The following is a 26,114-nucleotide window of genomic DNA, read 5'->3' as shown; positions in this document are numbered from 1 at the left end:
ACGTTACGACATCCCATACGAGACACCTTCATAACTGCCACTGAATGTTTTAAGATATCCCAAAGTTCACTCACTAAAAATCCTAAGGTTAGTCCAAAAATCCCAAGATAACCTAAAAAATGGCAAATACATAGTTTAAATCCTAGCTGGCGCAGGCCAAAAAATTTTTGTAGATACGCCAGGTCCCAGCCACCACGTACCTACGCTAAGAAAAACCAGAAAAATACATGTTTGTACATTTTTTTTTACTGGCACATGATATATCGTAGTACTGGCCTGACTCACTAGTTTTGACAGGCAATTTCAATCAACTTACACGGCTTCGAAAACAAAATCGATGAACCACTGTTATGCAAATCGTTACATAAAAAGATGATTTTTGCAAAATGATAATTTTTGTTCGCAACAACTCTTAATTGAACCTTTAACGAATAATTTTTAAAAAATCCCTAAGTTTAAAAAGTTTTTCCCAAGATCCCAAGCTCAGCACTGAAATCCCAAAGAACTTGTGAAAAAAGGAGTGGCAGCCCTGAATACAGGAGGCAAATTAATGGGGACTTTCCAACGGATGACGAATTGTTCACTCTTACAAAATACAACTCACTAATATTAGATAAATTAAAATATTTGTAACAAAACCAACTGATACAGGAATAAGCAACAGTGTTTTAAGCTTTAAATAACCAAAAAATAACTTAATAACATGCACAAAGTCCTTATGAATGTGATGTGTAACTTATAAGGTACCATGTGGCTCCAAAATAAAATGGACAGACAATGCCTTAATTACTGACCTATAATTACTTCTGCTGATTCTATTTCGTCTTCACACAAACTTCAAATAAATTTTGAAACGCAAACGTGCACAACAGAATGTTCGCGACCCGCAATAACAAACTCCCGACTTCTCTAGTTTAGAGTGATACGAATACGATGCAAATCAGTCGTTAACAGGTTTTACGTGCTCGCGTACGACACCTTGCGCATGCTTTCATATCGACATGCTTCTGTTTATTCCAATTTGTATTTCTGCTAATGCAGGGGTGTCCAACACGTGGCACGCGTGCCAAAAGTAGCACGCAGAGCATTTGAAAATGGCACGCAAGCTTTTGCACATTTAAGCGTAAACAGTAGGATTTTTTGCAGGCAAGTAATTTTTTTTATGATTCTTCTTGGCCTTCATTCTAAATTAAGTAAAGATATCAGTATCAATGTTACACAAACCCAATAATTAAATTGTTCTTTTTTGGGCCCCGTTGCAAACTATTTGTATCTTGTGTCGCATAAACGGAGTGAAAGGTTTCTGGAGTATCATAAACAAGTTTACTCGCATTTGGCGACATATTTTTTTTTCTAATTAATTAAAAGGGCTTCACATGTTTTCGGATCGAGTCCATACCGTTAAGATGTTTAAGACATGATTTGGAAAAAGTAGCAAACGTTGCGGCACGCGAGCATATTTCAAAACCAAAATTGGCATGGCGATGTTTTCGAGTTGGAGACGCCTGTGCCAATGCAACTACTTGTAAGTTTTGTTTTAGAAGTGAAAAACTGTTAGGAAATACGTTTGGTAGCATTGTCCATGTTTAAATATTGTTTGATCACGTGCGCTCTCAAAAAGGTGTGGCAGTGGGTGGGGCAAGTGATTGTTACGACACAAATCTGCCGAAACAACTTTCGGTCAGGGAAGGAACTCGAGTGATTTGTTTCTTTGCGAAACCGCTTCTCTCTTGGAACAAGACTCGAATTTCGTGAGTTCATGAACTCGCTACAACAACGAGAAGCGTTGAAATCGGGCAGCGTTTGTCGTTGTCAAGTAAAAACTCATGTTTGAGTATTTGGGGGAAAACAACAAACATAAAAAGAGTTTTACGCTGCCCGCTAGATGGCACCGAGAGCACAAGTTTGAATTCGCTATTTTTACATGAAATGACAGATATTACGTGAGATTAGTTCGGCGTAAAAAAGTCGCATATGATCACCAAATTAACAAAACCCAACGTTTTTACAAATGTTTTTGTATGCTGTAAATATGAAGAGGCCCTCCAAACCAGGGCTTCTCAAACTTTTTTGCTCTGCGACCCCATTTTAGAGAAGCAAATTCTACGTGATCCATTGATGGGTATAGCACATACACGTGAATGTGATGGTTTGCAACATGATGTATAATACATGATGTTTTGCAACCTCAAAACTATATTTTGCGACCCACAGTTTGAGAAGCCCTGCTCTAAACAACCCTGACTTTGTTTGTTACTCTGTTATGTTTTGCTACATCTGTAGTAAAATTTGTCTTTTACTGCTCGATCATAGTAAGGTTTGTGCTTTATGCTTTGTTGCAAGATATGCTGGTCTGAGATGAGTAACGCTTGCATCAAGATCAATTGAGCTTGGAGGGTGCATGGTCTGAAATGCAAACACCAATGTTAAAACAAAACAGTAAAAACTGCTAGAAATATACCAAAAACATATCCTAGATGAACTTCAGTTCAAAAATTTGTAAATGTGACATAATAAATGTATGACAAATATGGTTAATTGCATACTGGTTGAATGCAAAATCTGTTTATTTGCATGAAAATAAAACAGCAGCTTATGACTAAATTGGTCATCCAATGAACCAGATTTGCCTGTATAAACCATTAGACTAGTCACTAGTGGTTTTCATGGTGGTCATCAGCATATGCAGAATATAGGCGCTAGCATTTATATTTCTTTAAATGCTGAACATAAGCACTTTGAACAATTGTTTCCACAACTTTCAACATGAAACCGATGACAAAATATTAGGGCTCCATGATAGTGGTACAGAAAAATAGTGGGAAACACTGCTTTGAACAAGGGGTTGGAAAATATTTTTTGCCACCCCACAATGCAATAAATCAGTTTGGTCTTTTGAAAAAATGATAAAAATTTGCTCATGACAAAAAAAAAGTAAAACTAGTAAAGTCAAGTAGACAATACATTTTCATGGCCAAAAAAATTGTACAAAAAATTGTTGTAAAAATGAAACATAAAAAAACAGTATTTTGTAAAACAGGTTGATACTAATGATAAAGTGACGTTTTCGTTGGCCTAAATTATTCAGCCTTGTGACTGTTTATTCAGTTTTGGCCCAAGCCTTTTAATGTGGGTAATATACTGTTTGTTTACATCTACCCTTGAATACTCCTAACATGGAAAACAACAAATCAAATTCAGTACCTTGTAAATTATTGGTGTTGTTTCTTTGTTAATTAGTCATCAGGATCACTGTAGCACTCTTTTGATTGAATGATGTAATACTGTTATCTGAATCAAGAGGAAATATAGTAAATTAATAATGGCAAAAAAATTGTTCTATACATATACATATATATATATTATATATTTAATGCATCCTCTAACACCAGCAATAAACAGTAAACTTGTAAAACAAAACCCACTAAAACGAAAAACCGAAACACATTTATGATAGTAATAGCTGCAAAACTAATTGTTAGAGGATTTAAATTTCGATCAGCAAATCAGCATCTAACACAAACAATACACACCTGAGATGAAGTAAGAAATAGCTGGCAGCAAACACAAAACCTGAGTAAGGTTTCTTGACTACATTCCTAAAATTTAACGATAGAAGTTCACATGGTTAGAGTGGTAACTAATATATCATTAAATGTGACATATAATAATAGGAACCTGTTTTATTTGAAAAAAGTTTTTGTTTCACACCCATTAGGTTTTTACAAAATCATCCAAACTGTTTATGGTTGTTTTACTGGTGTCTGACCACCAGACACTTTGTAATAAGAACCTGTTTGACGGATGTAAAAGGCAAAACCTGACCCCAACTGGGTTTACATTGAGAAATGTGGACTCTGTACATGAAGTTGTTGATGGAAGAAGTGAAATATAAATTGCCACATAACATCGATGATAGCTCGCCTCCCCAGCATCAATCAGTTTTTTGCATCAGCAGAAGACAATTCTGCAAAAAAAAGGTTTGAACCATCATCTCCACTTTCATGACTGGACCAAAGTATAGAGCTTACTTGCACTTAAATATATATAGCCTAGTCTGTCATGTTTTACAATTAACCTTGAAAAGTAAAATCCAGGATTTAACCAAAGTAAGCATACAGAATATAAGCAAGGACAAAAATCTTAAAACTAAACCACAAACCTTATCATTACCATATTGTTATAAGTGCAATACTTTGCTTAAAAGAAACAGTGATGGTTAGAGCGTTTAGCTAATCAACATGGTATCACTGTGTTCTGTCCTTTGAGTCCATCCATAAAGACGCAACTGTTTGTTCCATGACAGGGTGGTTCATGAAACTTTTAAAGCAAAATGCAATCCTATCTGTTTTGTGCTTAAACGCCTTCATGTAGAGTAGCGGGTCATTGATAAAATTCCCCCTGCAACGCAGCCAGTGTAATGTGGTGAAGTGGGCCATTTTTCTTAGCACACTTTATTTTAGGTAAAGATCATTTAGCAATTTTAGCTTGGGCCATTACGCAAACGCTAAATCTCCTAAGCTGACAAAAGTAGCACTCCTGAGTATTAATAAATTAAAAACAAATTATCAAATCCGTTTTTAGAAGTTTTGGCTGATTTTCGGTAACAAACACAAATGTCAATCGAAATTACATGCGGCATTCTTAATCCAATGCACCACAGGCTAAATCATAAAAATGCTTAATAACTTTGACAAAATAAGATTTTTCTGCAAAACAATGCGGTTTAATTTCCTAAATCCGTTCGAACTGAAAATTAAATGTTTAAACATTCTATGATATGAAGAAATAATTTTGCAACTAAGATGCTTTTCCGCTAATTTGGTGGTTTCCCCACAAAACTTGGGGGATTTCCCAGATAAAACCCTTACAACAGCTCGCCAACAACAAACTTCTAAGAAGTCTGTGTAATGCTTTTGCGTTTATATTTTTGAGCCATGTAATGCAGGATTTTTGTTGTTAACGTTAAGTACAGTGTAACTGCAGCCAATGAGGGAAAATTGACGTAACCGCAATGACAGGCAAAGCCATAATTAGTGATTTTTCTGCGTGTCAATGATTCCTGGTTTAGTACAATGGCATAGTAGCAACCTTGTTTCAAGCTAATAAATTAAACTTGGTATTGTTTTCATCAATGTCGCAGTTTTTTCAAACTCGCAAAAACGTTTCCGAACCACGGGTTGAGAGTTTGGACTGTGTTAATTGCAACGGTCCTATAAGTTTTATTAAAATACTTTTGAAAGCAAATTCCACATTCTTTAGCAGAAAAATTTGAGTCTGTTTGCATCAGCAACTTGCAAAATACCAAAAGTGTTTTGTCGACACGGGCATGGAAACACAGATCGACATTCACCACATATTTCTGTACCAGATAACATGACGTTCTCGGATGCAGCATTGGGACTATTAATGAGCCCAAAGCAGCACAAAACTTTGGCCGACATTTGCAATGTGGGAGACTGACGCCGTTTTGTCGACATGGATATTGGGACACAGATCAACATTGTTTCCGTACCAAATGTTATGACGTTCTCGGATGCAGCATTGGGACTATTAATGAGCCCAAAGTAGCTCAAAAGTTTGGCCGGCATTTGCAATGTGGAAAATTGGCGGCGCTTTGACGTCATGGGCATTGGAACACAGATCAACAGTGTTTCCGTACCAGATGTTATGACGTTTTTGGATGCAGCATTGGGACTATCAATGAGCCCAAAGCAGCACATAAGTTTATCAGACATTTGCAATGTGGAAAACTGGCGTTGCGTTGACGTCACGGACATGGGGACACAGATCAACATTGTTTCCGTACCAGGTATTGTGACGTTTTCGGACGCAGCATTGGGACTATTAATGAACCCAAAGGAGCATAAAACTTTGGCCGACATTTGCAATGTGGGAAACTGACGCCGTTTTGTCGACATGGATATTGGGACACAGATCAACAGTGTTTCCGTACCAGGTATTGTGACGTTTTCGGACGCAGCATTGGGACTATTAATGAACCCAAAGGAGCATAAAACTTTGGCCGACATTTGCAATGTGGGAAACTGACGCCGTTTTGTCGACATGGATATTGGGACACAGATCAACAGTGTTTCCGTACCAGGTATTGTGACGTTTTCGGACGCAGCATTGGGACTATTAATGAACCCAAAGGAGCATAAAAGTTTGTGTGACATTTTCAATGTGGAAGACTGGCGCCGTTTTGTCGACACTTTCAGGATCAACATTTCCCATTGGGTTCATGAGAACGAAGCGGTTTTGCAATAAATAAGTTTTTCTCCAAACAAACAATCGGTTCTCACGTGTCAGTTTGGCATGAAGCAAGCCACTGTTTGTTACCGCGTCCTTTGCAACTCATGTTTTCACCTTAAAGGTGGTGCAAGAATTCCTGGTTTGTTAGTGGTTGACTTGTTGATTGGATCATTTCTTACTTATTTTCAGTTTGCCTGATGAAACCAAGAAACCAAGAAATGGATTTTGCTTCATTAAATAACAGTCGATATAACATAAACTGCATGCGGGGCTCAAATGCAAGTTTGTTTGTTTACAAATTCAGTCAGCAGTTGATCATGTTTAATTTTACAAAAGTTTTTTAACTGTAAGCTACCAATACTGCGGTCTAAAAAATTATTTAGCTTTGGTTTATTATTTAGCTGTTTACGTTAATGTTATATTTCCGCAATTTACGACACACTGGATTATTTTCCCATAATTCACACAAACTTTAAAATGTCACAAATTGCTTTTGTTGCAAACATTTATGACGTTTTAAATTGCAAAAGTGTTACTAGGAAAATACATAGAAACACAATGTATTTGGAAATTTTTTGCGGTTTTGAAGATTGTCAGGGGGTGGGGAACCTTTTTGTTTATAAAGGCCACCAAAATGTTTATCGACACTCGTTTAGGCCGCATGGACTATTTCTCAGGCCAAGGTCAGTGGTGTTCAAACTTTTTGACTTTACAAAATGGTGGTTTCGCTATTCCCTTGTAGAGTTGTAGGACTTGCGGCCCAAGCTAAACAAAATTCCTTGTTACATTTCCACCTTAACTAAAACATTCAGGATTTATTTAACCCAGAAACTCGCTTGTTACAAATATCAATAATCTAAGAGCAGCTTGTGACATCACAGACGAGTTTAAGATATTCGATTATGCGCAAACAATTGTTCTTTTGCAACACAATTAAGATTGCAGAGCCTTGGTCGTTCGTAGTTCTACAGGAAATCGCTATGTGTACCACTACGGGACCATTTGGCTCTAGTTTGAAAACCGCTGGCCCAGAACTGATCAAATAGTAATGAGGAATAAAGATAAAAAATACGTTTCTGTCTACTTTTCAGCGCTTGGTGCAATTCCTAATATCAACATCCTAAAATGTATTTTGATATCGAAGGCCGCACTTAATGTCTTAAAAGACCGCATGTGGCCTTTGGGCCGCAGGTTCCCCGCTTCTGGTCTAAGTTATTTACAAGCTCTCCCTCCAAATGCACTGACGTCATGGAACACAAACACCGACAATGCGAGTAGTCGAAGGAAAAGGCGATTTCTTCAGCATCGGTTGCCATGGTGACAGCACGAGAGACGTTTTAGAAAAAGGAGCCTTTTTTGCTCAAACCACATTTGCCCATTATATATACCTTGAAGTCACACAAACAAATCAGTTCAAATCAGTTTTAATAATTGGTTTGTCGGCAGCTTAACAGTTTGGTTGCAAGTTCTTTGAAATAGTCAAAACTAAGAGGATTTAAAAAAAATGTATTTAAACCTGCGCTTTGTCGGGTTTGCAATAATAATAGAGTACTTATTTATTTTGTTGTTTTTTGATATTTTTCCACAGCACGTTGTACAAAACTTGTTGTTATTTCATTGTTAAGTATTAAATTCAATAGGGTGTTGCAAATATGTGTTTTATGCGGTTTAAAGTGAAACCAGTAGGATATTGGTTTGACAGCAGCAAGAGCATGAAGGCCAACATCTTACGTTGAATGTGAACAAAAAGACTTTGATTACTATCGCCGAATGGTTAGTGTTTCATCAAATCTAAGTCATGTAGAAGTCGTTTATGGCTTATACTACGTTGCATTAAACCAGTGGTTCTCAAACTTTTTTAATTTTTTGTCTAAACGGTCTCTTAACATTTTTTCGAGCACTTTGCGATGAAATTTAAAATACCTGGGCAAAACAAAACTTTCCAGTTACCAACTAAAAGTTAATTTATTCCTTTCGAAAGCATTCCCACAACAACATACAGAATGAATTTAGCTTCGTAAGATCGCTTTGCGTGGGAATGTTTCAAAGGCATTTTATTACGTCACAAACAAGACTAAATCAATATTAACTTAGTGCGCGAACAATCGCCTTTGTTTGTTACTTGAAAATGAAGTAATGAACCACTTCTTGTCATATAAAACTCGTTTGTCTCTCTAATTTTTGCTTAACACTCGCAAGATCTCATATTACATAAGACTGTAGACATACTTTTAACTCCTCGCGGTCCCCCTGAAATCGCGTGGCGGACCCCTAAGGTACCGCGGAGCGCAGTTTGAGAACCGCTGCATTAAATTAACTCATGTGTACTGTTTGGGGCCGAATAAAACGACGGGCTGTAGGTTGGCGAACCCTGGTATGATTGGTAATACGTAACAATTAAACGAAATCGCTGTCTCTACAAATCATTAGCACCATCGGTGTGAAATTTGTTGAAAGCAATTTAGTAGAAAAGAATTAAGTACACTTCTACGCATAATATAAACCAGCGGTTCCCAAACTGGGGTCCGCGGTCCTTTCGGGGTCCGTGAGGCAATTTTGGGGGGACCGCGAAGCGTTTGAAGCAATTCTATAATCTTATTTGGCGTCAGTTTGTGGCACCGGATAAGTTTGAATCAAAGTAGAATTGAGAATTGTCTGTCTCGATTGCTAAACGATAGCCTTTATTGCATGATAACTGACGAAAATGCAATTGTTCGCGCACAATTGTGATGTTTTTTCTCTTGTCTGTGATGTCACAAGCTGTCTTTGCATTATTGTTAAGCGCAATTTTGCATAACTAGCTAAAATCCTGCAATAAATTTCGTTTTTCTGAAATACACATTCCAGCTTAAGGACCGCGAGCCATTAAAATAATGACAAAGGGACCGTTTTGAAAAAATAATGAGAACCACTGATATAAACCAATAGCTTTTTAGGCAACAGAACTTGTATTTGCAACATACAATCGTCAGACGAGCTACGTTAAGTTTAAAAAAATGGGACGGTAGCGTGTACGAGTAGGACACCCCTGGTTTAAAGCAAGGCTACTCAAACTTTCTTGCTCTGCGACCCCATTTTAAAACAGAAATTTTACGCGACCCCTTGATGGGTATAGCCCAGTGGTGCACAACCGTTACGCTATGACGGCATCACAGATCTTTATTTTACCAACGGCCGCCTGTTTTCTTGTGTTTTTACTGATGGAAAGAAATACTTATATATTTTAAATATATACCATCTAATTGCGCCTAAAAAGCCTAAATTAATTTCTAACTTGATGCACAGATTGACAGTCTTAGCTTTTATGACGTCATAATCTATATTGTGACGTTTGTGGCATCTGCTTTTCCGCATTGTTTGCACGTAATAGACATAAAGAGCCTGGCGCATATGGCTACTAGGCTGGTAATACTCTTAAAAGTTCCACAAAATGTGTTTACAGCAGTTTGAAAATCAAAATATTTGGCAAAAGAGTTTTCATTTACATCACGGCCGCCAGTACGTATATGCTAATAAACATGTCCCGCAGCTTGTGCACCCCTGATGATAGCCTATACACGGGAATAATTTTTAAACAATAAATGTACGCACGTATACCATTTATTGTGACAATGACATAAAACGCACGATATTTCGCGACCCGAAAAATTATATTTCGACCGCAATTGGGGTCGCGACCCACAGTTTGAGAAGCCCTGGTTTAAGGCATGTTTAACACAATAAAGGGCATTTTTTCAGATTTTCATGCGTTAGCTTACTAAACTATTATTGGTGGACTGCTAAAAATTCACATCTGTATTGTGAGGCATCTAGAACTTAATAATTCAAAAGTTTTTTTTTGTGGCGACAAATCCTAAAAATCAGGTTTTGATTAAAAAAGTACGTGGTGACTGAGATGTGAAAATTGCATAGATCAGAAGATATTCATTGTTTTGCTTGTGCGTTGGTCGTGCCAGATGGTGTGCCCGCCGTTCACGTAAGTTTATAAGACTGAGAACGACTGTATTGCGAAATTTAATTCTGAACATTTTCTAAAAAATAAGAGCTTATAAGATGCCCGCAGGAGGGCGCTGCAGTTCCAAATGTGAAGCTCTGATATATTCGTTTAAAGTTTGTGCTTAAAAACTTTTACCCAACGCTCTTTGCTTTATTAGGCCTACAATGAAACGGACAAATGAGTGAAATAATTTGTTTTCAGCAAAATATTTAGGCCACTGTGCGTTAGAATCTTTTCATATATTCATAGTGGAAATTTTATTCTAATAAACATGTTGGGACAAAAATAATTAAAAATTAGGTTGTAAAGTCAGGTTGGTTTACAGTTTGGTTGGTGGTTTGTTAAAAGGTACATGCATGCTGAATAAAAGCTATTTCGGTGGTTATGCATTGTTGTTGGTAAACAATTGAAAATGAATTTCGTTTATTTTGTATTTCCGTGTTTTTATATTAAAGATACCCATCTATTTTGCCCGAGATTGATGTTGCTTTGTAGAAATTGTGGTTAAGTTCGGTGGAGACATGTCTTGTTGTTGTTTATTAGTTTAAGTGGGTCCACTGCGTATGTACTAGGATGAAAGATGTGTGGTTTGTTAATTAACAAGTTGTTAGTTTACTCGCATTTCTGATATTGTTTAGTGGCAGGACTGAAGTAGCATGTTGCTTCATATAATTTCTTGATAGTTTTCATTTCACCTAACGCATTACGCAAATTGTTAGGAAAATTTAATCCTTGTGCCAGTTTAGATAAGCAGTGTTTGCGATATCAAATTCTTCTTATTGCCCAGATCCGTTGTGGATAGCTTTAAAAACGTTTTATTTGCCAAAAGTCATAAATACCGTTCCCTTTTTTTCGGGGAGGGTTCACCACCGAGCCTGTGTTTCTCAGTTGGTATAGCGGGAGCTTCAGATTTTGTCACAAAATAAACTCAACGCTTCAGATTGCCTCGTGACTTCGAAAAAAACGCAAATTTTTCTGTGTCTTACCGCATTGGAATTTTTGAGAATATACGATTTGATTCGGCATAACGTCTCAAATGCGCCTGAAGTTTTTGTTGAAGTCACTGGCACCAGTACATACATTTTAATGAACATGTTCACGGCCGCACAAACTCGTCTCTGTTGCCGCACTTGTGCACCCCTGGTAGAGCCTATACACGGGAATGATGTTTAAACAATAAATATACGAACGTATACCATTTATTGTAACAATGACATAAAACGCACGATATTTCGCGACCCCAAAATTATATTTTGCGACCCACAGTTTGAGAAGGCCTGGACTAAAGTACATGATCTAAGACATGATCTAAGAGAATTACATTTACATCCCATACACTGTATCTCTGAAAAGCCCAAGGGAGTAATCATTGGTTTATTCACTTAATAAAACTTAAGTTAGCACGCGCATTTATAGTTTTTAGGGAAGGCTGTAATAGAAGTGCACTTAATCATGATTAAAACGATACTTCGGTTTCATACATGTCAGGCAAACGTTGTTGATTAACATGAAGGTAAAAAACCAGAAGTTTTAAGACGCAATAAAGAGTCATTAAATGGTTATTGTCAGCTTGGCTGCCGTACGACGAGAGGTCACTGAAGGTCAGCTTGTAGGTATCTTTTGTCAAAACGTAGCATTTTCTCTGTCTTTTTCTCCCTTAAAGTTTGTCCATGCACTTTTGGCTTAAAATCTTTGAAAGATTTGGATGAAACTTTCACAGGTGGTAGATATAGTCATGTAGATGTGCCACTTGTTTTGTTTGACTTGTTAGCCACACTATTTACCCTGCTAGCTCCCTAAACTGGGTTAATTTGTCCGATTGTCCGATTGTCCGATAAACAATGTCCGATTTTAAAAAAAAATCTGAATAGCTTTTATACTTTTCCATTTATAGGTGTCGATTGTTGTGTTTAGCCTGTAGCCCCTATATTTACCCCGCCATCCCCCTAAAATGCTTGTAAAGTTTGCTATTTATACATGTGTCAGTTGTTGTGTTTACCCTGTAGCCCCACTACTTACTCTGCTAGCTCCTTAAATCAGGTAAATTTTAGAGCAATGTCCGAACTGGATTAAATTTGGACAGTTTGTAAATTTTGTCATTTTTAGGTGTTGATTATTGTGTTTCAGCATGTAGCTCCAATATTTACCCTTCTGTCTTTTAAAATACGGCAGACTTATAACAGTGTCTAAATTGCATAGTAGTAAACATGTAACGCATTATCTACAAGCTTGCATGTGTGGGAAACCATAAGTTTCTGCCTGCAGAAACAACTAAGGTTATAAAAGACGTTGGCTAATATGGGATCCAATATAAAATAAGCATATCAAATGTATTTACATTTTGAAATACAAGTTATATTGTATGTGCAATGGAAAACATGCTAAGCCACCCTTTTGGTTTATTTTTGACAGTAACTAATCATTAGGCAGGATGTACTTGTTAACTAAGCTTGTTTTCATCTTGACAATCATTGGTGCGTCATATTGTCATGACAACCACCAGCAAAAATATTTGGTTTGTCGGCCGCTAGACAGTTTGTTTGAGCAACAACCTTTAAGTTCTTTGAATCAGTCAACACTAAGAGGACCTCCAGGTCGGCCAGGAAAACGCGGACCTCCTGGCGATAAAGGTGACCAGGGTCAACCTGGTCCGGTTGGACCCCAGCCATTGGTGAATTGGACCCAAATCGACAATCGTATACATGAAATAATTAACGGTAAGACTTTCAGCTACATTTTTGTTGTTAACGTATTAAATGAACTATAGTCCGTATTTTAACTATGGAACAGACAATAAAAAATAGCTTATATTAAAAAGCATTTCCAAAATTTTTCCAAAACTTTAAAATATTAATTTCTTTCATAATCGCTAGAAACAGTAGTCCGGATTCTAATTACATAATTGTGGACAAAACAACTAAATAATTGCTCAAATAAAAATCTTATGAACAAAACTAAATAACTCCAATTTATTTAACAAGTGAAATTTAACAAAATGCACCTAAATAAGTTGGTAGCGGAAAATTAAATTGAAAGTAACGAAGTAAGCAATAATTTTTTAAGTTTTACTGTCATGCTACACTGGAGCGCTTAAATGGACCCAAATTTATTGTGCCAAAGACCCAAGCATATAGTGATGTAATTTTCAGGTTTGCACCAAAACCAAATGTCGTATTCATTGGATTGTAAGCCGCGCTTCATAAAGATTTTACCCTACAGTTGTGCGACATATAATCAAGGGCCGCATACATACTTTTTCACACCGGTACAATTTTGACAATTTTTTGATTTTTTTTGACAAGTCAAAAAATAATCGCCCTTATTATCATTAAAGCACCCAACGGTGATTGTAACGCGATCGAATTGTGCGTAACAAAAAAAGCTTTTAAATGTTAAAATCTGTCAAAATTCAATTTGCAGGTCAAATTTTTTCGATTTTTAGGGCAGAAAATAATTGCCCTAGTTATAACATTATAACGTTGAGGCTTTTGTGGTTATCGAGGTGGAGCGTTTGTAGACTTGTACTATTCCTATGGTCTTTACAAACGTTAAAAAAACTATCTAGATTTTATAGCCAACCTTAACCAAAACTGTCTAGATCTAGCTGCAAAATATCTAGAGTGGCAGCCCTGGCGGATCGCATTGTTTAATCTTGGTGCAAAGAATTTATTAACAAAAATACGTAGTGTAGCCCACAGGCCCCGAGTTTTTTTTTTCACGGGCTTCGAACCCAGGACACTCCCGGGGACGAATCCCGATCAGGGTTTTTTAAGTCTGTATATGGGTCAGGCGCGCCAGACCATTCGGCCAAGTTCCTGCCTCGAGTTTTACAAACCCAAAGTGGCGGCGCCAGCTCGCTACCGCCCACTAGCGTATGTTGCGACAAATGCCAGTTTATTTTGAAACAATTACAATTGTTGCGTTTCAACCAATGTTTGTCCGATTAATGAAGTGACAACAAACGTATTTGTGTTTAGCTGGAAATACACTATGTTAATATTTTGAGTTAGATATACTGTGCCGTCATAACATTGAAAACATTTCAATGCGGCCCTTGCACTGAAAAGTTTGCCCACCCCTGACTTAAAGCATTTAAAAGCCATTGTAACATAATCGTATTGTGCGTAACAGTAAAAAGCATTCACTGAATAACAATTACATGTTTGACGTCATAAACTATTAACAATTGAAGCTAGTAACCATCATTGATCGTTTGGCGCAATTTCGTGCGAATAAACTTCCTCTAAATCTCAAATTACCTCAAATTTAGCGCAGTTGCAACAACATTGACACAAACAGACCAATAAGTTCGCCACTCTAACAAAATAATTATTTGAAAAGGTGAAATTTCTTTCTATTGGCAGAACAAAGAATATGTACAGGAGTCGTGTACAGAGATCATTGCTACTGGCTACCGTGGATTGTTGCAACATTGCATGGTCACGGTGGAAAGTCGGCAGCTGCAAATGTTTGTAATTCCTACGGAGCCACATTGGTTGACATAGAGACTGAAGAACAATATGATGTTCTTTACAAATACATACAGAAAGCTTGGCTGATGTACGTTGATCAACCTTCAGCCTATTATGTTTGGGTGTGGTTGGCATCAAGTTACACGGTGAGCGGCAATTTATTGTGAAGGATACAATGTTAATAAAAACAAACAAACAAATTTAAATTATTAAAATACTTAAAATCAGAGCAGCGTGAATGCGATAATTGTTTAACTTTGATAATCGTATAATTAGATGTTTAGTATAAACAAATTATTCAATTAGCCTGTCGTGAATATATAGATTAGCTGGTTTCATGTTGTGGCTAATCAACGTTTATTTGTTTAGAATGGAAATGCGGTGAGCTCCACAGGTGGGAGTGTTTACACACGATGGTATAGCGGCCATCCTGTCAACAGGCCTGGTATCGTATGGACTTTGAGTCAACCTTCACGGCCTGCGTCAGACACCGGGATGTGGACAACTACCGAGAGTGATTTCCGCCCTCTGCCGTTCTGTCGCCTGTAAATTAACTTTCAAGTTGTTTTATAGAAACAATCAAATATTTACACGCTTTTATCTGTAAGAAATTGATTAAAACCGACATCATTGTTAAACTTATATGTGCTTGAAAAGATTGTTGCTTTCAGCAAACCAAGTTAAACAATCGCACCGAAATTATCAAAATCCAATTTTTTTGCCGGGTTATTGTTTATCTAATCCGAATGTTTATATGTTTGATGATATTATACCTGTATAACCTTGTCACAAACACTATTTTGTAAATCTAAAAAAAAATATTTTTGAAAATGTATAATCGCACCAAAAATATCACAATTTTTCTTTGTTCATCGAGTTTTCGTTTTAACCGACCTGAATGTACATAAGTTTGTTGACATGATAAAGCTATAACTTTGTCACAACTAGGCTAAATACTTTTTCAAAACGTATTGAAACCTGCGCTGTGTCGAATTTGACGGTGGAGAAGAAAAATAGCGAGTTTGGGATGTGAGGAGAAATAATAGAGTAACGACCAGTTTCTATCTAAATGACAATTCACATTTATTTTGTTTGTTTGTTTAATTATTCTTCCACAGCGCGTTGTACAAAACTTGTTGTTATTTCATTGTTAAGTAATAAATTCAAGTCATTGTTGCAAATATGTGGTTTATGCGGTTAAAGTGAAACCAGTAGGATATTGGTTTGACAGCAGCAAGAGCATGAAGGCCAACATCTTACGTTGAATGTGCACAAAAAGTAGATTAATGTTTCAATTCTACATTAAATGCTGCGTTCAAATCCATCATAAAAAATACCAAACCGCTTGACCATTTATACGCTTTAAAAATGTTCTTTAATATCACACCGGAATAAAACTCTAAATTTCACATTCTTTTTTACACTCGATGGTATAATTGAGCCCCTTTGATCGTGTTGTTAATTCTCACGAAAAATGTTCTTAAAGCTTATTTGACAAACCACCAAATGTGTTATAGAAACCTTAGGTGTAATAAGCAAGTACAGGTAAACTGCTTTTTAAATTCACTGCTCTGAACCAAGTCTTCCACTGAGAATTTTAAGATATCCCAAGGTTCACTCACCAAAAATCCTAAGGTTTGTCCAAAAATCCCAAGATAACCAAAAAATGGCAAATACACAGTTTAAATCCTAGCTGGCAGGCAACAAAATTTTTATAGTTACAGCAGGTCCCAGCCATCATGTACCTTTGAAAAGACGCTAAGAAATACCAGAAAAATACAAAAAAATATATTTTTTGTACATTTTTTTACTGGCACATGATACATCGTGGTACTGACCTGACTCACTTGTTTTGACAGGGAATTTCAATCAACTTACACGGCTTCGAACACATAATTGATGAACCACTGTAATGCAAATCGTTACATAAAAAGATGATTTTTGCAAAATGATAATTTTTGTTCGCAACAACTATTAATTGAACTTTAACGGATAATTTTAAAAAATTCCTAAGTTTAAAAAGTTTTTCCCAAGATCCCAAGCTCAGCACTGAAATCCCAAGATCTTGTGAAAAAAGGAGTGGCAGCCCTGTTCATCAGGGTAATGACATAAATTGAAAACACAAAGTGATTATAAGGCAACAAGGGCGGTGAAAAAAAACTTGTGTTTTCAATTTATGTCATTGCCCTGATAAAGGTATCTCTTATGGGACATCGAAACGTTGGCATATTATAATAAAAACTGCTGGAAGAACTAAACAAATTGGTTGATACATTATGCCTGGCAGCAACAGTTCATTCAAACTAAATCAAGCACTATTTAAAAACTCCATAGCAGAATTCCAGTGCCCGATTATTTATGTAACAATTGAGGCAAAAAAATGTCTTGCACGATTTGTACTTTATGAAAAAAAGTTGTAAACTGCTTCGCAACTTCTCTTTGAGGTGGAAAATAACAAACTCAAAATGCGAATTTTTTAAACAATACACCCAATTGTGAACTCATAAAGAGCATTCTTTATTCAGGCGTAAAACATGGATAAAATGAACGAATAAACGAAATATTATAAATGTGTAATTATAAAACAAAAAAGATTAGTACTGCGAACGTAAAAACGATAGAAACGTGATGTTTTGCATCTGGTTGTTGCCACAAATCGATCAATAAAATAAAAATGCTTTGCTAACATAATAGCAACCCCTTATATTTTCATTCGACCAAAGATTCGTTCATCGTTATTTTTTTTTTCAGTCGGTTTTATCACAAAAGTCATATTTTTCAGCAGGTTCTATCACAAAAGTCATATTTTTCAGCCGGTTTTATAGAGGTATTGAAAGTCACAGAGTCTTATTTCAAAAGATTTGTGTTGTGATGTATTGGGAAATGGTTTGGGTTTGAAATTACTAAATGTATGTTAAGGTCCCAATGTACATCACAGTAATAAACAGACACGGAATCTCATCAGCTACTACTTGTGGTGGACGCGAATTCGTCATTCTCGTATTTGTCGTCAGCTTTCTCGTCTGTTACGTCACAGTTCTCTTTGTCTGTCGCGGTTCGGATAAATTCATCGAGTCGGTGACGTAATTGTTTGATTTCTTCCCGATATTCTTCTCTTTCAGCCAAAACAGATAGGTTTGTGACGTCTACAAAAGAAAATCCGCCTTTACACAATGTGTCTCTGTTTCGTCATAATATGGACGATTATATGAATATAACGTTTAAACCAGTGGTCCCAACCGGGGCCCTCGGCACCCCAGGGGGTCCACGATCTGTGTTCCAGGAGGCAATGGATGTAGCCTCACCAGAAACACCCACTAAAAATCAGCGAGTCATTTTCTTGTATAATGCGCGGAATTGAGTAAATGCTGCAAATATATTTGTTCCCTAACACTCTTTGTCTACATTGAGGTTTGTCACGATTACAGTTTGTTGTTTACTCTATTCGACTTGTTTAAACCCTACATTAATACCGAATTCCAACACTGGTTGCAATTTTATTTTTTGCAGGGGGGGGCACAGATGTTACATTGTTATTTAAAGGGGGTAACGAAATATACTTTTAGGTGGCCACGGTCCATGAAAGGTTGAGAACCACGGGTTTAGAAAATAAACGCGTTGAGCAAAACAGTCTGTTACGCCATAATAGACGCAAAACAGTGACGTACTTGCACCAAATGACGTCATATCCTGATTTACAGTGGATGAGAGGAGAGGTTATGTTTCGGACAAACCGATCGCGCGACGAAATTCATTGTGACGTTGGCGGTGTTCGCGCATGCGCCGTCGCATCTTGTTGTATTCTTCCATCGAAACTCCATGTCTGGAACACAATGTGACCTTGGTAGGAATTTTCAAGGTCATTCAACTCGAGATTTGTTTTCAATAAAGTTGTTTCGTTTTACTCAAAGCCAGGGGTTCTTAACCAGCGGTACGACATGAAGTGTGAAATTGTACGCTATTTATGCATATTTGTGAAGAATGCGTAACAAGTTACTTTGTTATATGTCTAGAACGGGTTGGTTTGTACTACTTACAATACTGTTTTAATGCATGCATTCAACACCCAAATTATAAATACACTGAGTTTCCTATCATCACAATTTTATTTACTTCCGTCGGCCATTGTAGACGGGGGTACGAGAAAATTCCATGTAGCTCAAAGGGTACGAGTGCTAAAAAGGTTAAGAAACACTGCTATAAGCTATAAATCCACAAATCTGACGAAGACTCAACCAGATAGAAGTTTTGTGTTAAGTCAGCAATAATTCCAAAGTCAAGTTCAGGACTATTTGAGTCGAGTCCCAAGGCTTGTCCACAAACAAATAGCACTTTAGCCCCACCTGCCGGCCTTGAGCTGGATTTCAAACTGTTCCTTCTCAGCTTCCAACAATTCAACTTTGCTTCTTAAACCTCGAACTTTATCGATCAATGCGTGTTTGATTCTGGAAATTCAACAAGATTTAAAACATTACAGATTAGTTAATTAATAAACTTAACTATCTGTGTCAACTCCTTTAATAACAGCACTAACTAGAGGCTTTAATTACGTCACAAACACGCATTATGACGCAACATACTTGCGTTGTTGTTTGCTGCTCCTCTCACTCTCCTCTCTGCTCCTCCTCACTTTATGTTCGAGTTGATCCAATTTACTTTGCATCCGATGTTTTTCCTCCATCCAAACAAGCTGATCATTTTCTTGTGACCTTTTTACAATGTTACTTTATATTCCAATTGTTTTTACGAAGGTTTTCTGCAACGTTTACTTCCCAAACATATTCGCTTTGTTGCGAATTAAGTGGGATACGTTGGAATACGTCATTGAAAGTTACGTAACAATGGTGAGCATGGTTACCACATGAATAATGAGGAAACCGTTACGACTTAAACTTTATTAAATCCTCAAATTTCTCCACATAAGTATTTGCACTAGGAGTGAGCCAGCGTAACAAAATTTCTGACGTAACAATGCGCATTCTTCGCGGTCACGCTCGAGTTGTTGTCGAGTTTCCTTTTCATGTTCGAGTCGAATTCTACAAAAAAAAATAAGTGGCGCAATAAAACCTGGTTGTAAGAATCGGGCAAAACTGAATCTATAATACATTAGGGATGTGTTGGAACGTCTGAAGCAAGTTAAACAAGTTTAACACCGTCCAAAATATATAAGTTGCACAAAATATTTTGCGAAACACTGGAACAATGCTTGGGAAAGAATCCTGTTTAATATATTTTCCAAACAAGGTTTGTGTTTGTGAATTATTAAAGCCGGGTTTGTCCAGAATCCGTAAACTTCGCAAATCCGTAAGTTTTCTTCAACGAGTCGGCGAAGAAGTTGAAAACAAGACACGAAAAATTAGGCAATATTATATTTATGAAATTTTTTACTGTAGTTTTGAGATTTCCGATTTCAGCGCCGATTCGGTTGCATCGAAATGTTTTTGTCTTTCTTCATTTTCTTGTCTCTCAGCATCACGTGATTCACGGTCCGCTTGGAGGCGCTGTTCAACTTCGCGACATTTTTCCTCCATTTGAACTCTTTTTATCAGAAGAATAAATAAAAATCATAAATTTGTTAGAAAACATTTTTCACAAAACAATAAAGATTTCCGACAAACTATTACTATGAAAACTTTCAATGACATGTGCCAAATAGTAGAAACAGGCTGAGGTGAAAATTAGCCAGCATACTTTGTATTGATGATAATATTAAAGCAAAATGTAAATGTAAAATATACTGTCTATGTACATGCTGGTCAAATATTTTATCTATGACAGTTTTACGGTTACTTTCATTAACATCAATTGGCAGAGTCATTAGGCAAAAGAAAGTCATTTACTGAAAGAGTTGCTGCCTAAAATACTAGAAATACCTGAAACCTTTCCAATGTTATGCTGAACACATGAAAGATTTCGTTGCAATTGTTTCATATTTACTTGTCATTTTGCATTTGATTATTTTTCGTCCATTCCGCTTCCCTTGTTTCCTGCAACCTTCGAGAAAAATCTCTTTTCATTTCCTCTACCTCCCTCTGGTGGTTGTTGATTGATATTTTAGCGACGTCGAGTTCAGCTTCCAATCCTGCGCAAAAAAAAATTATATTTGAAACAACATCGTATTCCAAAAAACGATTTTCAATTGTTTTTTTAAAGGTAGTGAAAATTTAACCGTTGGTCGAAAATACGTTTTTTGAACAAACTTAAATGCAAGCAGCAAATGTTTAATCACAGTACGCCAGGCCCATTGAAGCCGCTATACCGAATCAGCCTGTTACCAAGCATTCACCACCATATGGTCAGAGCTGATCCCAGTTATGAATTTATCTTCATCTTAACTGATACTGGTCAATCTGGTGATCCCCTACTACGAAGCTGACATGTGCAGCATACGAGGCAGGCAACGGTGCTTGTGATTCGACTTTCGGCGGATTCTCCACTGAGCCTGTGTAGCTCAGTTGGTAGAGCGCGAGTCCCGGAAAGACTCCTGGCGTGGGTTCGAATCCCACCGCAGGCTAGATTTTTCTAGCCTACGCCTTGCCATATGGTGGTGAATGCTTGGTGACCGGCTTATTCGGTATAGCGCCTTCAATGGGCCTGGCGTACTGTGATTTACATGAGTGTGCCGTGATCGCTGGTCTGCATAGACCAGTGGTTCTCAAACTGTGGTACGTCAGCACTTTTCAACTGGTACGCGAGTAGGTTTTTGTGATTTTTTTGGTGAAACTCGTGGTTTGAACATTCTTTTGAAATTGTTAAATATGCTAACCAGGTTAGGAAAATGGACCTATTTCTTGGTTTATCTATTCAAACAGGGTTTGGGTGGTACGCAGCAATAAAAAAAAGTTGTCAGGTGGTACGCGATCCGTAAAAGATTGAGAACCACTGGCATAGACGCTTCAGGGCTGATCCCAGTTATGAATTTATGTTCATCTTAACAGCAAATGTTCAAAGTTGAATTTTTCCAATATACTCATCATACCCTGCATTCTGTTTGAGAGAGATTCTTTTTCCCGTTCCAGTTCACCTCTACTTTGCAAAAACTCAAGTTTCTGATTCGTCAACGCAACTTTATGACGATGGCTTTCCTCATCTGCAATATTTCTAAAAATATATTGTTTAAATCAGAAAGACCAGCTAATAAGACTGTTCAGACTTGATTTATAATTTCTTGTTTTAACTTAAAAATAGGACAACATTGAGCAAAAATCACATTTTTAACCAAAGTGTTCACAGCAAATATGGTAAAGTAAAATAGTTGTGATTTGTTCATAACGGCCACCAAACAAGTTGTTGACTGTAACAAGCAACAACCACCATGAATTTTCACGGGATGATACTTTGTTTTTACATTGAGTTAAATGATTTTTTCTAAAACATTTTAACATTCAATTCAAATACCTTATATGGCTACAGGTTTTTTATCACTAAAGAAGAGAATCCCTAAAAAATCTTTGTTTGTTGCCATAACAACATGAGCAAAACTATGTAGTTTACTTTGATGTGACTAAATAGTTTGTTTGTTGTTTGGGTGGGAAACCATATTTCCTGCCAACCCAGTCTTACTTCAATGAAGCAGCTTCTTTGCTCAAATCTTGGATCTGTTGGTTCAGCCTCAAGTTTTGTTCACTTTTATCTCTCAGTTCTTTGCCGAGTCGTTCACATTGCATCTCCGTGGAACGCTTCTCGGTCTGAACAAAGTTTTGCACAACTTACTTACAATTCATCAACATCATAAAAAATCGACACCACCATTTGAATGACAATATTTAATTTGGTCTAAAAACCAATAAAAAGTTGGTTTGTAGTTGCAAGATTAAAACAAAGATCTGTGGTGATCAGTAAGGATGGCAATGCCCAACAATAAAAACTTGCCCACACTATAAAAAATGTGAGCAATAAAAATGTTTAAAGCCCTGTTTGAAACATCACATACCTCGATTTGCTTGATACTTTCATGAAGTCGAGAAAGATCTTTCGCTTGAGATCTTTGAATTAAGTCGGCCTCAGAAGCCAAATGTTCTTTCTGTTTACCAACCTCCTTCATCTCATCCAACAGATTTTTCACCTGTTACGACAAATTACAAAACTAATGTCATCTGAAGAGTAAAAAGTTAAAATGAAAGCTTAAAATCATTGGTTGGTTGTAAATTACTACAGACAGCTTGTTTGACTTCATTGATGCGATATTTAAAAGTCATTCTCAAATTTGTTACCAAATACGATCAAGATAAATAAGTATTGAAGAAGCAAAGTTGGCCACCTAAATTAGTTTAATGAAATCAACTTTAAGTATTTTGTTGTATATTCGTTTCTGTACTACAGTTAAGAAGAACATAAATTCATAACTGGGATCGGGCCAGATGGTTCAGTAAACACATCCAATGAGCCTGACATGCTATAATTTCTGTGCTACCAGTTTTAAGTTTGAGAACAGGCAAACACTTGCAAATGATATCATGTTCACCGTTAAGAGTTTTTATTACTAAACATGATTGTATATTGGTGTTACTGATACGACTCTGGACTTAAATCTTGTCACTATGGCTACCAGAAAAAGAAATAAAACACTGTTAAGTTAAACAGACATCTTTTTCAAGCTCTACTGAACCGAACAAAATCACGATCCTCAGCACATTAACTTGCTCAGCTTGATAATTCCAACCTACCCTTTGCTCAAGTTGATTTTTCTGCCTCTGGAGATTCAGGACTTTTTGTGCATCGACGTCTGGTGTAGATTTCTGCATTTTGAGTAAATTATCCCTCTCATGCTGCAGAGAAGCAACCTGTGCTTGGTGTCTGTGACAACCAATTCATGCAAGCAACACGATTAAAAGTAAATTGATTGTATTCACTTCAATGCATGCACTAAGATCTGATAGTTCAGCTCTGTTGTAAATGCATATTTAGTAAACATTTACAATTTTCAAACACAGTGTATCAAACATAAATATCACACTCACACATAAGCAGTTTAATTGTTTTAGTTTCAACCAAGGAGAGAAATAACATTATAACACCATACAAATGCTATGTCTACAGTATTTATTATGAAATATCCCAAAATCTTGTTCTTTCAATAAATTTGTTTAAATGTGTATGATTTCTATGTCCATGCAATTATCCAAGAATTGCTTTTACCTTAATCCAAGTTCTTCCAGATTTCTTTTGTGTTCAGCTTTTGCTTGCTCGTACTCTGCTTTCAAAAATGTGTGTTCGTATCGAACTTTGTTGTACTCACTTCTATATTTCTCCACTTCCTGAAAAAAAAGAAACAAAGCATAGTGGAATTTGCAAACCAAAATTCAGTGAAGCTAGCTGCACAATTTCAAAGTGTGTAAAGTTTTGTCAGAGGGTAGCAACCCCTGGCAAATGCAAGGTGGCTTTTCGTGGCACGCCAACCGATTTACGTGTTTATAATAAAGTATTAACTTAGCCTGTTACCCTGCTTGTTTATAGTTTTATCATGCCATTGCCTTAAAATTCAGCCTTACATGCACAAAACACTCTGCTTTCTTATTATTATTAATACTTGTTGGCATTAATACTCGTTGGCCACTATTATGTAGAAAAACGTTGGCACGCGAGGTCATTAACACATGAAAATAACAAGTGAATTGGCACGCGTCGCCTAAAAGGTCGCTGACTTCTGGTTTACACCCTTTCTGAACAAAAGTTTATGGTAGAAAGTTTTGGTAGAAAAGTATATCTTTTTCAAACAATAATCTACCAACAATATTCATCTACCTTGTCCATCGTCACCATGTGGGCTTTTAACGGCTCTTCCAGCTCTTTGGCAATTTCAGCTTTTATTATTTCCAGTTTGTTTGGATGTAAAACTTGCATGCGGACTTCTTCAAGCTTTTAAAACATAATGTCACTTCGATACAGAAAACACATGTAGATTGAATACATAAGCAACATTAGATTAATTATGAAAAATATAACTGACAGATAAATTTACCCAGTAATAGCAACAGACTGCCCAAGCATATGTACAAAACTCAACATATATATTTGTACAATTATCCTCAACTTAAATTATCTATGCTGAGCAACATGGTTCAGGGCAATTTCTGTACCAACCCAGTTTTGTTTACACATTTGGTTCATACAAAACCAGTTGGCCACCTAAATTAGTTTAATGAAATCAACTTTAAGTATTTTGTTGTATATTCGTTATAGCAACATCAGTGATATGAAGGCCATATCAGTTGTACCCGTTTATATACACTTGAGTGTAACTGCCTCACATAAAGAAAAACCTGAACAAATGTGGCCTTCATATCACTGATGTTGGCATGAGCATTTGCTGAAACGTTTGAAAAATAAAGCATATCAGTCTTTTACATCTATTTGGGCTATTATTTTCATCATTAAACTTATGAACAGATCCGTATGTAGTGTTCCAAACTATAATATCATTTAAACAATTGGTAAATGGATCACATTCCAGGGCTTATATGACTTAAATTTAAAACGACAACATACAAAATATTCACAATGAATATTCCACACAAAATATTCACCCAATAGTTATGTCTGTGTTGGGTATTATTGCTATCAAAGCTAGTGAAGTTACTATTATGAGCAAATCATATCTCACCACTTTTGTTTTGGTAGATGTTATTGCTATCCAAGCTGCTACCACAAGTATATTATATGTTACAAGTTTTTGGCCATCCTTAAGCATAAGCATAGCTGTATTTTACCAGTTTTGGTGCTCCATAATCTGATCACATCAACAGAACCTGTGACGAGGACATCCCCTCCAGCATGCCAAGCAATGGACAATATACGGCCTATAAACACACTTTTACTTAAAACAAATACATTGCAACTGAAAGCATCATACAAAATATAACAATTTTTATGGGAAAACATTTATTGTCTAAAATATGTGTTTTGCTTGAAAAATTTCTACATTGCAATTACAGGTTGTCTCTTCAGATGTGCCACCTGCAATCTGATCAAAACATTGCAAGAACAAACATGAAAGTGTTGCTTTCAACATGTCACAGGCATCGAACAAAGTACAACAACATCATGAGAAAACAATAAGTGGCAGAAATATGTTTAAAAGCTTGGACTATTATTACCGACCTTCTTGTTTGTCAAATGTTCTTTCATATGAAACCGATTTGTCCGTGACATCAAAGATTTTCACACTTCCATCCTCGCAGCCAATCTGTGACAATGTATTGTTAACATTAGGAAATCGATGAGCCAAATTGCTGGCAATGAGTGGATTAAGTCTACTCACATCTACTGAACACCATCAGTTGAGGAGTAAAAACAAAAGCCAAGAGTCAACAATTGCTTTTCTAGTTCGTATGAGACAAATACAATACCTGGCATTTATCACAGCATGCAACAGGGTTTGGGATAAAAGT

At 36.6% G+C, this 26,114-nt stretch overlaps 2 protein-coding genes, 1 long non-coding RNA gene, 1 other non-coding gene and 1 pseudogene across 6 annotated transcripts in view; 2 read left to right on the top strand and 3 right to left on the bottom strand.

Moving 5' to 3' along the window:
• The window catches only part of LOC145224035 (uncharacterized), a 35,553-nt gene extending 10,715 nt beyond the window's left edge, over positions 1-24,838 (bottom strand). For both annotated transcript variants that reach the window (XM_080090457.1, XM_080090459.1), the window contains exons 1-7: positions 24,469-24,838; positions 23,863-23,981; positions 23,391-23,520; positions 22,658-22,789; positions 22,288-22,412; positions 21,704-21,825; positions 20,662-20,806 (exon numbers count right to left, since the gene is read on the bottom strand). In XM_080090457.1, coding sequence (XP_079946583.1) covers positions 20,662-20,806; positions 21,704-21,825; positions 22,288-22,412; positions 22,658-22,789; positions 23,391-23,520; positions 23,863-23,981; positions 24,469-24,567 — 872 coding nt within the window. In that variant the 5' untranslated portion in view covers positions 24,568-24,838. The remainder of the gene's footprint in view (positions 1-20,661; positions 20,807-21,703; positions 21,826-22,287; positions 22,413-22,657; positions 22,790-23,390; positions 23,521-23,862; positions 23,982-24,468) is intronic.
• Positions 557-4,649, bottom strand: LOC145224053 (uncharacterized). Its single transcript, XR_013859545.1, has 5 exons — positions 4,174-4,649; positions 3,794-3,967; positions 3,534-3,599; positions 3,205-3,291; positions 557-2,406 (listed from the first exon to the last, which is right to left on the bottom strand). It is a non-coding gene; the product is annotated as an uncharacterized LOC145224053 (long non-coding RNA).
• Positions 12,649-15,409, top strand: LOC145224051 (uncharacterized). The gene is made up of 3 exons (XM_080090480.1): positions 12,649-12,969; positions 14,617-14,870; positions 15,094-15,409. Exons 1-3 carry the CDS (start codon positions 12,684-12,686, stop codon positions 15,271-15,273), a joined length of 720 nt encoding a protein of 239 aa, XP_079946606.1. The 5' UTR covers positions 12,649-12,683; the 3' UTR covers positions 15,274-15,409.
• Positions 17,229-20,255, bottom strand: LOC145222310 (uncharacterized; annotated as a pseudogene). Its single transcript, XR_013859310.1, has 6 exons — positions 20,113-20,255; positions 19,658-19,760; positions 19,305-19,480; positions 19,068-19,169; positions 18,393-18,547; positions 17,229-17,870 (listed from the first exon to the last, which is right to left on the bottom strand). The product of XR_013859310.1 is annotated as an uncharacterized LOC145222310 (transcript).
• On the top strand, positions 21,165-21,238 carry Trnas-gga (transfer RNA serine (anticodon GGA)). The gene has a single exon. It is a non-coding gene; the product is annotated as a tRNA-Ser (tRNA).
• Positions 24,839-26,114: the final 1,276 nt, after the last annotated feature.

The sequence above is a fragment of the Phallusia mammillata genome, chromosome 4 (assembly GCF_965637545.1).
Source record: "Phallusia mammillata chromosome 4, kaPhaMamm4.hap1.1, whole genome shotgun sequence".
Lineage (NCBI taxonomy): Eukaryota > Metazoa > Chordata > Ascidiacea > Phlebobranchia > Ascidiidae > Phallusia > Phallusia mammillata.
This window is presented reverse-complemented; position numbering and strand designations above follow the sequence as displayed.